We start from the raw sequence: 15,152 nt of genomic DNA, 5'->3' as shown, positions 1-15,152 counted from the left end.
TTTCTTAAATCTGGTCTTTGAAAGCTGCTCAGTAAGTCTGTGGAAGTTTCCACAACCTACACATCTAACTGCATTAATAATTCATCCTCCAAACTCTAATTTATATGAATTGCAAAATGTTAGAGGAATCAACACAAAATACTTGACCATTTTGTTAACATTGTACAGTAAAATTGACAGTATAAACAATGGCCATAAATAAGAATAGCAATTAAAATTTTATATTTTAAAAAATAGGAGTCATAAAATTTACTGAGTGGGCCTATTAGTAAAGTGTGGTTGGATTTAATTGGGTAAGTGTTGCAGAGTCTGAGTCAATCGTGACGAGCAACAGTGGATTATAACTTGGTAATGCCTGTTCCTGGGTTTTTTGGTCTTTAGGATTCTGTGACTGATTTGTGTTCAGATAGGAGTAAAGCAATAGCCTACTGAGTTAAGGGTGTAAACACCCAATATTCAGACTGAAGAATGCAGAGGAGGAAAAATGATTAAGTAAAAGACTACTGTGGGACTTCCCTGGCGATTCAGTGGTTAAGATTCCGCGCTTCCACTGTATGGGGCGTGGGTTCGATCCCTGGCTGGGGAACTAAGATCCTGCATGGCGTGGCCAAAAGAAAAAAAAAAAAGACTACTGTTTGTTGAATAGACAAATGACTGAAATAGGACATTGGATGGATCAAGAACACTCAAAGGAGGAGGGGAAATTTCAAGGGGAAGGAGAAGCTAAATAAGAAGGAACCCTTCCCTGGTTAGGTGTACTTGATTAGTGAGATCACTTATTTAGGTTGAGAGGTCAAGGAAGGTAGTCAAGTTTAGAAAAGCTGTGAGGAAATGTGAAATACGTTGGCATAACTGCCGCAAAGTGTTTTGGACTGCCTTCCCTTGAAGAGGCTCAAATTAGAACATTGTGAATTCTAACCATCATTAAACACTGCTGGCCACTAGGGATAGATTAAGTATAAGGTAAACCCCTGCCTTTGAAATACTTTTAAGGAAAAAGTAACAGGAGTGAAATGGGTACAAGTAATAAATGGATGATGCTGTCTATAGAGGGGGTGAGTGAGAAATCAATGAGTTCAAGACTGTTCAGGGAAGTTTTCCTTGAGGTGTTAGATCTGGAGTTTTGTGTAGCTTAGCAAAGGAGATGATTTGAGCTGCAAACAAAGCCAAATTGAGCAGGTAAGGTTTGTTTTTAGTGACCTCTGACAATCCCGTTGGCATTCTCAGAGTCTGTCTTGTCTCATTCTTGCTCAGTTTGCTGTCAGCTGTTCTTGGTTAAGGAATAAACTGGTCTTTTACAAAGAAAGAAGGATCTATTTTAAATGTGAATCTGAGTCACTCTGTTTCATGAAATCCTCCTGTGCCTTCCCCTTCCCTCCAAAATTAAATTCAAGTCCCTTAGCGTAGCATGTAAGGCCCTGTTGTACCAGCCTCTTCCATCACTCACCCTTCATGCTCTACACTAGCAAAATTACTGACAGTCGACTTCCCTTATACACCAATCTGTCTCTAGCTGTTTGCCTTTGTTAATGCTGTCCTCTATTTAAAGGTCTCTTTTCTCCTCTTTTCATTGGCTAATTCCTACACACTCCATGACTTCCAGGTTACCTCTCCCACTACCCTGTTCTCCCTCTCCCCAAACTGGGCTCTGGTGCCTGTCTACTAGACATATACTCTTTGTTTACCCTCATTGTTTTGAAATTGTTTACCTCTCCATCAGCAGAGTATAAACTCCTTGAGATAGAGATTCTTACTAACCTATGTATTCTCAGCACCTAGTACAAGTCTGGCACGTAGAAGGTATATTTGTTAGGGCAGAAACAACATACCACAGCCTGGGTGGCTTAAACAACATAAACGTATTTTCTCACAGTTGTGGGTGCTAGAATTCCAAGATCATGGTGTTGGCTAGTTTGGGTTCTCCTGAGGCCTTTCTCTTTGGTTTGCAGATGTTCCCCTTCTCACTGTGTCCTCACATGACGCATGGCCTTCCCTCTGCATGTACATGTCTGCATTTTAATCTCTCGGTAGAAGGACACTAGTCACCTTGGATTAGGGCCCACCCATATGACCTCATTCAACCTTAATTTCCTCTTTAAGGGCCTATTTCCAAATAGTCACATTCTAGAGGTACTGGGGGTTTAGAGCTTCAACACATGAATTTTGGGGGGCACACTTCGGAAAATAACAAAGCATTCAATAAATACTTGCTGCCCATTTCAAGGGCTGTTGATCTTTGTTAGGCTGCCCCTGTCTCTTCCCAACCCCATTCTTTGTCATGCTTCATTCAGCAAGTTTTGAGGCTCCTGGTTGATACGCAAGAAACTTTAAGCTGAGAGGAAGGATGTTCTTCAATATTCAGAAGGCCTGGAGGTGACTCTTCTCAGGATATGTCCCTTTGGACCAATGATTCTCAGGGTATGTCTCTGTGTACCAGTGATTTGCAGATACCTTGGGAATGTCATGAAAATCTCAAATTTTACAAGAACATTATGATTAGTTAGAACAAAAAAAGGGAAACAAATGTCATAGTACTTTCCACTATCTAATAAATTCATTGAATTGGTGATATTCATTCACAAGTTTCAAAATTCAAAATGTGTATAAGGGCATACAGTAAAAATCCTCCCTCCTACTCCTGCCCCAGCTACCCACTTCTCCTCCAAAACCAATGTTCTCAGTTTCTCAGGTTTTCTACAGATATTTTAGGCACATATAAGCAAATATACTTCTATATAATATTATATATAAAACATGATATCCTGCACCTTGCTTTTATTATATTTTTTATGAACAGTTTTAAATTATGAATTACAAATTCATGACAAATCCTGTTTCACCTATACCCATACCAGCTATCCATCCCCTGTTCTGGCCCCCAGGACTGGGGCTAGGGTGAGGCAAGCAAGGTACCTGGGCATAATTTAAGGAAGTGCTCACTCTCAGGGTTGTACTTGTACATGCAAGTGTGACTCCTTAAATTTTACTCCTTAGGCTTGCTCCATCTGAGATCCAGCTCTGCCGGCTCCACTAAATTATTGTGAAGTTAATCTCAAATGTATTCATAGCTTACTTTTTCTATTACTGTATATTGGATATCTTTTCATAACAGGACACAAAGAACTGCAATTTTTATTATAGTTGCATAGTGTTACACTATATGAACATGCAATAATTGAGCTAGTTCCTATTGATTGACATTTAGGTTGTTTCCCATCTTGGTATTTTAAACAATGCTGCAATGATTATATTATTTCACACTTGTAAGTTTGTAGGATTAAGTGTCTAGAATTGGAGCTTAATAAGGTATATTACCACCAGTTTTTGATCTTTGCCAACCTAGTGAGGGAAAATGATTTCTCAGTGTAGTTTAGTTTGCATTTCTTTTATAATGAGTGAAGTTTGACCTCTTTTCATACCTTTGAAGACCATTTGTATTTCCTTTGCTATAAAACTGATTGTTCATATCCATTGCCAATTTCTATTTTGGGTCTTTGTGTCAGATTAGAAATGGCTGCAAATTCTTTAATACACCTCCAATAAAGAGGTGGGCTCTATTTTTCCAGCCCTTGAATCTGGCCTGGGGTGTGAACATTATGCTAGTTCCAGGCCTGGCCTTAAAGGGTACTGTTAGCTTCAGCTTTGGCTTCTTAGAGCCTTGGGCCCCCATATAATAAAGCATATTCCTCTGCCAGAGAGACCATGTGGTGAGGCCCTGAGGCTATATAGACATGGAGACTGACTCAGGTGGGGCTAGCCTTCTAAATACACATGCCAAGGCCTTGGACACATCTGAAGCAGAAAAATCACCCAGCTGATCCCTGCCCAAACTCTCGACCCACAAAGGTCACAAATTAAAAAAAAAAAAGAAAAAAGTTTGCTGTTTTAAGCCATTAAGTTTTGGAATATTTCTTACACAGCATTTTTTTTTTTCGAGTTCTTTATATATTAGTAAAATTACCCACTTTTCCAATGTGGTGCAAACATACTTTTCCCAGATCTTCTCATTTTGCTTATTATGGTGGCTTTTTAGTGATGCAAAACTTTATAATTTTTATATAATTGAATGTATTACTTTTCTTTTAAAAACCAGCTAGAGCATACAATTGAATAAAAGACAATTTTTCAGACCAAGAGAGATGAAATATCTATGATTAAACTGGATGAACTAGAAAGAAGAAACTAAAAACTACAGAAAATTTAAAACTTCTCAAAGACTCAAAGGAAAGTTTGAACAAATAGAAAGCCATCATGTACTTAGATTTTTAAAAATTAATTCTAAGTTGTTCTAGATTTAATGTAATCACAGTAAAAATACCAAAAGGATTTTTTAAAATTAGATAAGCTTATTCTAAAGCTTTAAAGGAAAACCAGAATAACTAGGAAAATTCTATGTACTTCTAGTCCTACCAAATAAGAAAATATTATAAAGCTACAATACTTATAACAATGATACTAGTCTATAAATAGACACTAAAATCAACTGAACAAAATATAAACGCTATACATAAAAACACATACCTAGGGGACTTCCCTGGTGGCGCAGTGGTTAAGCATCCGCCTGCCAATGCAGGGGACATGGGTTCGAGCCCTGGTCCGGGAAGATCCCACATGCGGCTGAGCAACTAAGCCTGTGCGCCACAACTACCAAGCCTGCACTCTAGAGCCCTCGAGCCACAACTACTGAGGCCCACGCACCTAGAGCCTGTGCTCTGCAACAAGAGAAGCCACTGCAGTGAGAAGCCCGTGCACCGCAACAAAGAGTAGCTCCCGCTCGCCACAACTAGAGAAAGCCCGCATGCAGCAATGAAGACCCAACACAGCCAAAAATAAATTTAAAATAAATAAATAAATAAATACATTAAACAAACAAAAAAAAACACATACCTACACACACACATACACTTGGTATATCATAAAAGTGGCATTTAAAATTGAGGAACAAAGGATTATTTTTTTGTAATAGTGATGGACAACTGGGTAGCCACCTAGAAATTTTTTAAGTTATATCAGTTCTAGGATATACTGGGATAAATTCTAGATGGATCAAAGATTTAAATGGAAAAGGGCAAAATCATTAAGAAAAAACTAGTAAATCTCTTCTCATGAGTTGTATAATCAGTCAAATGATTGGTTATAGAGATCAATCCTTAAAAGTTTAGAAATCATGACTTCAGAAACAGGAAAATGCAAAAACAAGTAGCTAAGCATCTCTACATCTGAGATGGGATAGGTATACTGGTATGTTGTAGTCACACTGTCTTCAAATTCAGCAAATCTCAACTTTACTCCACGCACATCATGACCCTCTATTTGGTTTGGGGGGTGGTTAAAAAGAAATAATTATTCTGTGTGTTTCCTAGCTCTCTCTTTTTTTATTTTTATTTATTTGGTTGCACTGGGTCTTAGTTGTGGCAGGCAGGCTCCTGAGTTGTGGCTCTCCAGTTCCTTATTTGCAGCATGTGAACTCTTAGTTGCAGCATGCATGTGGGATCTAGTTCCCTGACCAGGGTTTGAACCCGGGCCCCCTGCATTGGGAGCATGGAGTCTTATCCACTGTGCCACAAGGGAAGTCCCATCTAGCTGTTTTTAAAAAATCACTTTCATATCCTTTGATCTCACATTTTTATGAGGTTGCCATTAATATTATCCTCATTAAACAGAAGGCCTTGAAACTGAGCAGGACCCTGTGAGGCCTTCCAGGGGACAGACCCCCTTGTATCTCCTGCCTCTTGTTTATAGAAAAGCTTTAACCTCCTAGGACTTCCCTGAGTTTATAAGAGTAAATTTAATCAGAGAAGTGAGAAAATGCAGAAACAAAGGAAAACAGTCAAGCAAGACAAAATAATGATAGTTTAGCCATAAAACAAAGTCAAGGACTATTGGGCTTCCCTGGTGGCGCAGTGGTTGAGAATCTGCCTGCTAATGCAGGGGACACGGGTTCGAGCCCTGGTCTGGGAAGATCCCACATGCCGCGGAGCAACTAGGCCCGTGAGCCACAACTACTGAGCCTGCGCGTCTGGAGCCTGTGCTCCGCAACAAGAGAGGCCGCGATAGTGAAAGGCCCGTGCACCGCGATGAAGAGTGGCCCCCACTCGCCGCAACTAGAGGAAGCCCTTGCACAGAAACGAAGACCCAACACAGCCAAAAAATAAAAAAATAAATAAACAATAATTTAAAAGGTGCTAATAATTTAAAAAAAAAAAAAAAAAACAAAGTCAAGGACTATAGATAATATCCTGAGCCATATCCTTCAGTTGTTTTTCAGTTACCAAAACAACTAAGAAGCTAACTGCATCTTGACCATGAACACCTAGCCTCCAGACCACCTGGAGCCTGAGGATTGATAATGCTAACCCCTGTGACCTCATGTGGTTACCTCAACACCCAGAGAATTGTGCATGAGCTGATCGTGTACCTGCAAGCCTCTCCCTTACATTGTCTTTAAAAATCCTTTCCTAAAAGCCACTGGGGAGTTCGGGTCTTTTGAGCATGAGCTGCCTGTTCCCCTCGCTTGGCCTCACAATAAACGCTGTACTTTCCTTCATCACAAGCCAGCGTCAACAGCTTGGCTTTACTGCTCCTCCACTGAGTGGACCTAAGTTTGGTTTGGTAACAACCTCAGTTAAACAAGTTAGGATTTTGCTACTTGCCCTAAGTGGTGTCCCCTTTGACGGGCCCCTTCAACTCTGAGCTTCAGTTTCCTTGTCTATAAAATGGGTATTCCAATTAAATGAAATTTCTGCCAGCCCACAACATAACCTAACAAATTCCAACTCCTCCCCTTCCAGCTGTGTTACCCAGGAAAAGATAAGGTCAAACATTGAGACCTTAATGTGTACACATGTATACTACTACTTCATTGAATCTTTAACCCCATGAGGAAGGAACTTTCTTTTTTGGTTGCGCCAGGTCTTAGCTGCGGCCGGCAGGCTCCTTAGTTGCGGCATGTGGACTCTTAGTTGCGGCATGCATGTGGGATCTAGTTCCCTGACCAGGGATCAAAGCCGCACCCCCTGCATTGGGAGCCTGGAGTCTTAAACCCCTGCGCCACCAGGGAAGTCCCCGAAGGAACATTTTAATCTCCACTTTGGTAACAACTAAGCCAAGACATGGCAAGGCTGAATAACTTTTTTTTTTAATAAATTTTTGTATTTATTTTAATTTTGGCTGTGTTGGGTCTTCATTGCGGTATGCTGGCTTTCTCTGGTTGCGGCGAGAGGGGGCTGCTCTCCATTGCGGTGCACGGGCTTCTCACTGCGGTGGCTTCTCTTGTTGCAGAGCCGGGGCTCTAGGCTCGCGGGCTTCAGTAGTTGCAGCACGCAGACTCAGTAGTTGTGGCTCACAGGCTCTAGAGCGCAGGCTCAGTAGTTGTGGCGCACGGGCTTAGTTGCTCCGCGGCACGTGGGATCTTCCCGGGCCAGGGCTTGTACCCGTGTCCCCTGCATTGGCAGGAGGATTCTCAAACACTACGCCACCAGTGAAGTCCAAGGCTGAATAACTTATTCTTGGTCACACACTATAACAGTGCCAGATTTGAGGCCAGAAATCAGACTTCAGGGTTTTCACGCTACATAGATCTTCTGTTGCCACCTTACAATAACTCCTCACAAAGTTGATGAGAGTTGAATCGGTTACTGGAGCAAACCAGAGCATCTGACTTTTGAATTCGGATTGTCTGTGGCCGAAAGTGTCAGCTGTGGGAGCCCTGAGTTTGGGCTTCTTTGGGGCCCTACCCTGTCCAACACAACGCTGCTATCAAGCCTAAATTCCAGGGAAATAGGCCTTAGAAAAAGCACTAAACCAACCTATTTCACAGACAGAGGTACGCAATGGGACGATCTGGCTCTTAAAGCCGACTCAGAAAATGAAGTCGCGATGGCCAAGCGCTGTGCACCGCCTCCCGCCAGCCGCCGCACAACCGAAGCCGCTAGGCTCCTCCTCCAGCCTCCCTTTAGGTGGCGCTGTAGGACCAACCCACGTTCCAAAATGCAGTCGCCGCAGTTGCTACAAAGCACCGAGACAAGCGGAGCCCGTGGCTAGAGAGGTATTTCCCAGAAGCCTCCCAGGTCGCCCCGCGAGCACCATGCACTTCCGCTTCCGGCTCTTTATTCCGGAAGTTGCTTTTTGAGGTAGTGTGCGGGATAGCGTGGTCTTTGTGAGCTTCCACCATGGCGTACCGGGGCCAGGGCCAGAAGGTGCAGAAGGTGATGGTACAGCCAATCGTATCCTGCTCGGGATGTGAGAAGGAGGAGGTTCGGGCCAGGAAATGGGGGGGGCGAAGGAGCAGACGGAGCAGGCCAGAGGGAGCGGAGTCCGGCCCCTCATCCCATGAGCCCCTGGGGCGGCCGAGACTGGGAGAAAGCGCGGGTAGTTGAAGAAGCAGTTACGGGTGGGAGGTGGGCTTGGCGGACCCCTGCGGTGGGAAATGCAGGAATGGCGGGGGTGACCCGTTGGAAGATAACCTTAGTTAAGTACTCAGTGAAAGCGGGAGTTATCGGTCTCGTGCCCGAGGACGATGTCGGCGCCGAAGAAACTCAAGGAGAATGAGAGTGGGAGGGGATTCGTTTACAGTGTTTAGGGACCCCCAAATGGGTGCCTAGTTGGGCACTTTGCATAGGCACAGACGTCGCGTTCAGAAAAGTGAGATGGGGGTAGGATTGACCAGTTCCAGGAAGCAGAGTCTATGCTATACGTGTATTTTTTCCTTAACTACTGCTGCAGAATCTCATCTTCAGATACTTGCAAAATGTAAGTTGTTTGTTGTTAACTGTTTCATAATTACTTTTTAAGTTAAAGGTGAATTTATTTGGCTGTTTGTTTCATCCTGTCTGATCATTGTTCTAGAGTTAAAAGTAGATGAAACTGGAGATTGCGAGGGTTAATTACAAGACCAAAATTACTAATTTCAAAAAGTAATTATTGGATGACATGACAGTGGTAATTGGGTACTTCTGTTGCAGTGGGTATGGCCAGAACATTGGAACCTTTCCCCCTTCCCTTTAGGATGAGACACTGGAAGAAAAATTCAGTCGGCTTTAAACTAGGTCATAAAGTGGTGTGTTTAGCACTTTGCGGGGTGGGGGACACACTTATATATATAGGAAAGACACAAAAAAGGAAGACAGGAGGGATAGGTTCAGAGGATTTAGTGGCAGCCTTCTTTCCTTTGAGGGGATTTTTAGCAACTCAAAATTTGACTTGACAAGGCGGAGTATTTATCTCTGAAAGAAAATGTGGCTCCTGTTGTTCTGACAAACTTTAGTGTGTGACAACACAATTGAAAAACAGATTAATTTCAAGCTTTTGTAATTTTTAATCACAGGAATTGAGGGTCCCCCTCCTGATTATTAGGTGTGAGACATAGAGAACGAGTACCTAGAGAAAGCTGTCTTGGAGCTGGATTTTGCTATAGCAGATAAGAAAGAAGCCCTTTTAAATGCTATCCTGTCACAAATTTTCACTCTAAATGTATAGAGACTAGAAGCAGTGGAAATATGATTGAGTCCTAAGTTCACAGGAAAATTACTAACTTAGTTCCAATATAACATTTATTGAGAATGTTTCTTGATAAGTAATTAGTCTTGGCTTTTATTTGTTAAAGTATTTTTAGGAGCCATGTTTGTCTGTTGTTTGACCAAAGTGGTTGGATTTTATTTACTTATTTCTTAACATTTCTATTTTTGTTGATTATTTCAGAGATCTCGGATTCAGGTGTGGCTTTATGAGCAAGTGAATATGCGGATAGAGGGCTGTATCATTGTGAGTACCCAAGATATTTTATCTCAGAGCAGTTTGTTCATAGAAAAAGATTTACCAAAAGATAGCCAGCAGAGTGATATACAAAAAGTCAAAGACCCAACCCACGGAAAGTTCTTCAGGACCCACTATCCTTGTCTCATTGTTCTGCTTGATAGGGATTAGGTAATTCATAAAAGAGAGGGAAAATTACTAGAAAATTATTTAAACAACAGTATTAGTCTTTAAAGGAGGGGTCAAAAAAAATAAAATGGGGCGGGGGAGATGGGATTAATGGAGTATTAGTTCTGGGTTAGGTGATACCTGAATAGAACTGGGTGGGGTTAGTTAAATAAGATGTCCACGATGGCAGAATAGCCTAAATAGTGTTGTTAAAAAGGAAGATATGGATGGAAGTGTTATGCTACAACTCTGGTATTTCTTTTAGACAGTGTAGATTCCATCAATAATCTCCCCTTCCCTGTTTACTAGTTGGAAAACAAGCACGGTGGTTGGTGGTGATAGTGTCTTGTGGGGAACATGGGAAGAGTTAATTTATATATGTACATGCACTATATTGAGCACGTTATAAAAGATAAGGGAAATGGCTGTTTGGCATAGTTAATGAAATCTTAAGTCCCAAAGGTTCCAGAAGTAATTTGAAGTACATTCCATCTTCCTTTATTTAAAAAGAGGCTTAGGGAGTTTCCTGGTGGCCTAGTGGGTAGGGTTCCGGGCTTTCACTGCCGTGGCCCGGGTTCAATCCCTGGTCGGGGAATTGAGATCCTGCAAGCCGTGCGGCGTGGCCAAAAAAAAAAAAGGCTTAGGACGGGGAGGTGGTGTTTCAGCTAAAAGATCAGTGGAGAGGTGAGTTTCTGAAGTTAGCATCTCTACATATAGCCATTTTCATTTAGAATGGTTTGGATATGATCTTACGTGAAGATGACAGTCAATTGGCTTATTTTTCTAGGGTTTTGATGAGTATATGAACCTCGTATTAGATGATGCAGAAGAGATTCATTCTAAAACAAAGTCAAGAAAACAACTGGGTAAGACTATAGATGGCCTTAAAGAATTGTAGAAATTTTTATTCACTTGTAGAATTGAATTGCAACTCATTTCATGTTTAAATTTAGTTTGCATTTGAGAAGTTATTATTTGGGAGAGAAATATACTCTTGAAATCATCCTTTGCCACTTATTCTTTACCCCACTCCATTTTTGCTTTTGTCTCTCCACTCAGAGAGCTCTCACAAAGGTTACCAAAGACTAATGGTGTTAAATCTAATGTTCCTCATTTTATTGAGCTCTAAGCAGCATTTGGCTCTGTGATACTATAGTCAGGTTTTCGCTTTTCATTACTAGTTGTTCCTTTTTCAGACTTTTATATATTCATTCTTTAGGACCCAGCCATTAACTGTTGGAGTTGCTCAAGTCTTGGTTCTAGGTCCTCCTGTCATTCAGTATTATTTTCCTAGGCACTCAAGACTGCACCTTAAATTGCATTTATATGTTGACTTCCAAATTTGCATTTGTAGTTCTAGACTTCTCTGAGCCTACTCAACATTTCTACCTGGATGTCTCAAAGGCTCCTCAAAGTTAGCATATCAGAAATCAAACTCAGTTCCAACCCCTCACACACTATTTAGAGCTATTTTAGTGTTCTCTGCCATACTGAATGGTACCAGTTCTATTCAGTTTGCTAATAAATTTCTCTGCAACTACCTCAGCCCCCTCCAGTTTGCTCTGCAGGCTCCTGTCATCTTTTATTTAAAACACTAATCTGAACTTGTCATCTCTTTGCTAGAAATCCTTCAATGGCTTCTTATTGCTCGTAGGATAAGGACATCTTTAATGTATCCTTCAAGGTCCTTCATGATCTGGCCTTATCTCCCTCTGCTCATTTTGTATCACTTTGCACTTCATTTTCTGAGCTTCACCCACACTTCTTTCAATTCTTGGAATCTGCACATTTGTCCCATCATATAAATCTTTGTATATGCTGTCACCTGTTTCTTGGGACTCAGATCAAATGTCACCTCCTGCCAGGGTTTGGTTTTGTTTTGCTTGGGGTGGGGATTGATGAAGGGTGTGCTGTGCTGAGTTTGTAGTAAAATATTCATTACTGGGATTATTAATGTCTCTGCCACTGGACCACATGCTGCATTAGTGCTTGAGTCCTGTCTTTTTTGTTCCCTAATATGCTCAGTGCCTAACTCAGTGCATGCCACATAGTAGAAATTTTAAAATATTTGAACAGTGAAGGCAATTTCTTAACCCACGTTCTTTAGGATTCATGGCTTCATCAAGACCTACTGAATCATTTCTGTTAAAACTCTATTAACTTGAGGTTTATTTAGGCATTTTGTCTTTAATTGTTTAATGCCCCACTTCAGAGCTCACTGGTATTTTTATCAGTGGTGGGTTTCAGGTGCCTCTTTCTTCCAGTCCTTGAGGATTCTCTTGAGCCTATACTAGCTATGTGGAAAGTAGATTCTAAGGAGTGGTATAATGTTTTGCTTTGCTTTTTCCTGCTTAGGCTATTTTTGTGAAAGCCTGGATTTTTCAAATTTAAACATGTCTTGCCAGGAAGGCCAAGCTAACCTTACTGATGTTATTTATAAATTATTTGCAAAGTGTTGATTTCCCATGGTAATATCCACCCTGTAGAACAGATTAATATTACCTGTTGTAGAAGCCTGGGAAAGTGAAACAATTTAATTGCTATTGGTGTTGATTAGCATTTCTCAAACCATTTTACTGAACACCAGTGTTCCTGAAGATATTTATAGATATTTCTCAGGAAAAAAGTATTCTCTGCTCAAATAAGTTTAGAAAATGTTAGGTAAAACTTAAACAAGTTTGTGTATCTCAGGATGAAATCTATTGTATTAAGAACTGTAAGAAAGGGGTTATAGTAAATATGCTGCATTTCCTAAAAAAACTAATTTCTCAACTTCTACAAACTCAGAGCATTAGGAAATGTTGGGGTAGTTGACTTAGTCTATAGAAACTACTTTTCGTAAAATAACATTTCTCAACCTTCATTAGGTTATTGTTGGAAAAGTGCATATGTTCTAATATGCACAACCTTTCAATATATGAATATTGGAAAATGTCACATACCTTCACAAGAGAGAAAGCATTTTCAAAATCACTCAAGAATGATCTGAAATTCTGAGGCTAAAAGCTGGTTACAAAGTTGTCTGAGTGGCTATTAATAGCTTTTTTTTTTTTTTTTTAATTTTGTGTTGCAGGTCGGATCATGCTAAAAGGAGATAACATTACTCTGCTCCAAAGTGTCTCCAACTAGAAATGATCAATGAAGTGAGAAATTGTTGAGAAGGCAATACAGTTTTTTTAGGTGTGCTTTGTTAGAAGTGTAGTTCTAAAGCATTTATTCATATTGTTTTGCTCACCTTTATGTTATTACCAGATGACAATAAATGCTGTGGGATTGTTTTTATTAAAATTTTTACATTGTTTTCTTTTATCCAGGTGTAGAGAGTTTTTACACAATGGCACCATTAGCTGTTAGTATTTATTTTAAGGTTTTCTGAAGATGGCACTTGTCCTGGGCATTTGCTTTTCACAGAACTGGGATCTGTAGATTCTTAAGGCAAAGAGTAGGAATTCTACCTGACATGTAATCTTCTGATACTGGGTGGTGGAGAAGGGGAGTGTTCACAAAAGTAAAGATCATGGTGCCAATATATGTCTTCATCATCAGTTCTAATTCTGAATGCTGGGACACAAGGGTTTCTAACCACAATAGGTTGGGGACATTATAGTAGCTCAGTATTTGCTTAGCACTCTCTTAGAGTTATTGTGTAAGGCCTTTGTGAATTCTTTTATCACTAAGGTCAGAATGTGAGAAGTATTTGGATATAGGCAAAGAATGAAAGTTTGTTAAAAAGGAGCTCTGTTATGAGTTAACTGGAGGGAGACTTTGTGAGATTGGTAACCTGAAAAAGACCCACAGGCAACACTGGTAAGTTGTTCTTAGGCAGAACAATAGTATGTTAGTTGGGGAAACACCTCTTCTATTCTTATCTCCAAGAATTTTGGTTCTTCCTCCAGTAATTGCTTATTTCCTAATTGAATTATGTGGTCAGTTCTCTCTTGCCCCAATATCTCAGGGTTGTTCTAGTTAGAATTCTGTTAAATGGTTATAGAGCATCTGCTATTAGTTGAATATATACAGTGAAACAGACTGACAAACATAGCTTCAATACCACATGCTAAGTGTTATTTAAGTTGAATCTTGAAAGATGAATAAGGCCTACCTTAAATTCTGGTAATGGGCAGTATTATTAAGGGTAAGTAAGGAAGAAGCAAAATGTCCAGTTCCTGCTTTTCCAAGTGCCTATGAGGGAGATACAGAACTTTTCTTTAAACTGAGTAAAACAATCACTTCATGAGACAGAGGAGATTTGTTGGTGAGTGTAGAAATCAGTCCAGCTTAGAACTTGGCATTCTAGCTGTTCCACTCCATTTGAACTTGTGCCTTTTTGGTCATATTTTGAAATAAAGGGCTGCTTTAGCTCTTTTAACATATTTGAGTTTGAAATTCAGTTGAACCTGCTACAGCATGCAAAGAAAACATTGGGCAGCAGAGGGAGTTGCAGTTCTGAGACTGCTTCAGCCTTTCTGGTGAAAAGCTTTTTGAGAGCAGAGCAAAGACCTCCCTGCAGCTTTCATGGCACCAAAATAGCTGGGAAGCAGGATAAAAACTGGAGCAGTATAATCCCTAAGAAAACCTGCTGGCTGCTTTTTCCATTTCCCTGTATGGCCTTTCTGACCTGGCTGCCCTATGTAAGCAAAGCTGTGCCTGCTGTGGCTTATCCTGAATGGATCAAGACATGGAAAGGTCTATTTTTGACAGAACAAGTGGTGATAGTGAGAAATAAGGTACAGTGAACTCTTAAAATTGAGCTCTGTATTTAGAAATCTCTGCTTGCTTTCCTGCTGTACTGGAAGCCTGTGGTGTTTACTTTTTGAGTTGTACTTTTCCACAATCTGGAGATCTTTTCTTCCAACCAGAATTTGTATTACAGAAGGAGTTGCTGTCTGCTTCATTAAGGTTATTAAAACATGCTGCTGGGAAGCTGCTCTTGTTGGCAGCCCTTGGTATGTGAGGGGTTATTTTTCTGGAATGGCTGTTGGTTTCTGAAGGGGTCTTGCTAACCACCCATGAACTCTCTTGTAACCTTCTTGAAGTGAGGGGTGGGAGGAGAATCAGGCTCCGAAAAGTAAGTGCTGATTCGGGCCTGGTGTTCTGTTAGTAGTAGGGAGAAAGAAGGATAAGAATAGTTTGAAAATGCTAGAATTTTGTATATGCAGGCACCAAATATTATTGTATCACATTTGTCAATTTCAAGATTAGAGAGTGGATCTCTGTCTAATTTGGATTAA

The 15,152-nt window shown here is 40.6% G+C and overlaps 1 protein-coding gene across 4 annotated transcripts in view; it reads left to right on the top strand.

Moving 5' to 3' along the window:
* The first annotated feature begins 8,070 nt into the window (after positions 1 to 8,070).
* SNRPE (small nuclear ribonucleoprotein polypeptide E) overlaps positions 8,071 to 15,152 on the top strand; it is an 8,323-nt gene continuing 1,241 nt past the window's right edge. The window contains exons 1-5 of one of the 4 annotated variants that reach the window (XM_082397106.1): positions 8,071 to 8,225; positions 8,725 to 8,751; positions 9,700 to 9,762; positions 10,709 to 10,787; positions 12,995 to 13,728. In XM_082397106.1, coding sequence (XP_082253232.1) covers positions 8,172 to 8,225; positions 8,725 to 8,751; positions 9,700 to 9,762; positions 10,709 to 10,787; positions 12,995 to 13,050 — 279 coding nt within the window. In that variant the 5' untranslated portion in view covers positions 8,071 to 8,171 and the 3' untranslated portion in view covers positions 13,051 to 13,728. Of the gene's footprint in view, positions 8,256 to 8,724; positions 8,752 to 9,699; positions 9,763 to 10,708; positions 10,788 to 12,994; positions 13,729 to 15,152 lie in introns of all 4 variants that reach the window. The other 3 variants (XM_082397105.1, XM_082397107.1, XM_082397108.1) reach the window with 3 other exon arrangements.

The sequence above is a fragment of the Balaenoptera borealis genome, assembly GCF_965194805.1.
Source record: "Balaenoptera borealis genome assembly, chromosome: 1".
NCBI classification, from domain to species: domain Eukaryota; kingdom Metazoa; phylum Chordata; class Mammalia; order Artiodactyla; family Balaenopteridae; genus Balaenoptera; species Balaenoptera borealis.
Note: the sequence above shows the minus strand (reverse complement) of the source record. Positions and strands in the feature narration are given on the sequence as shown.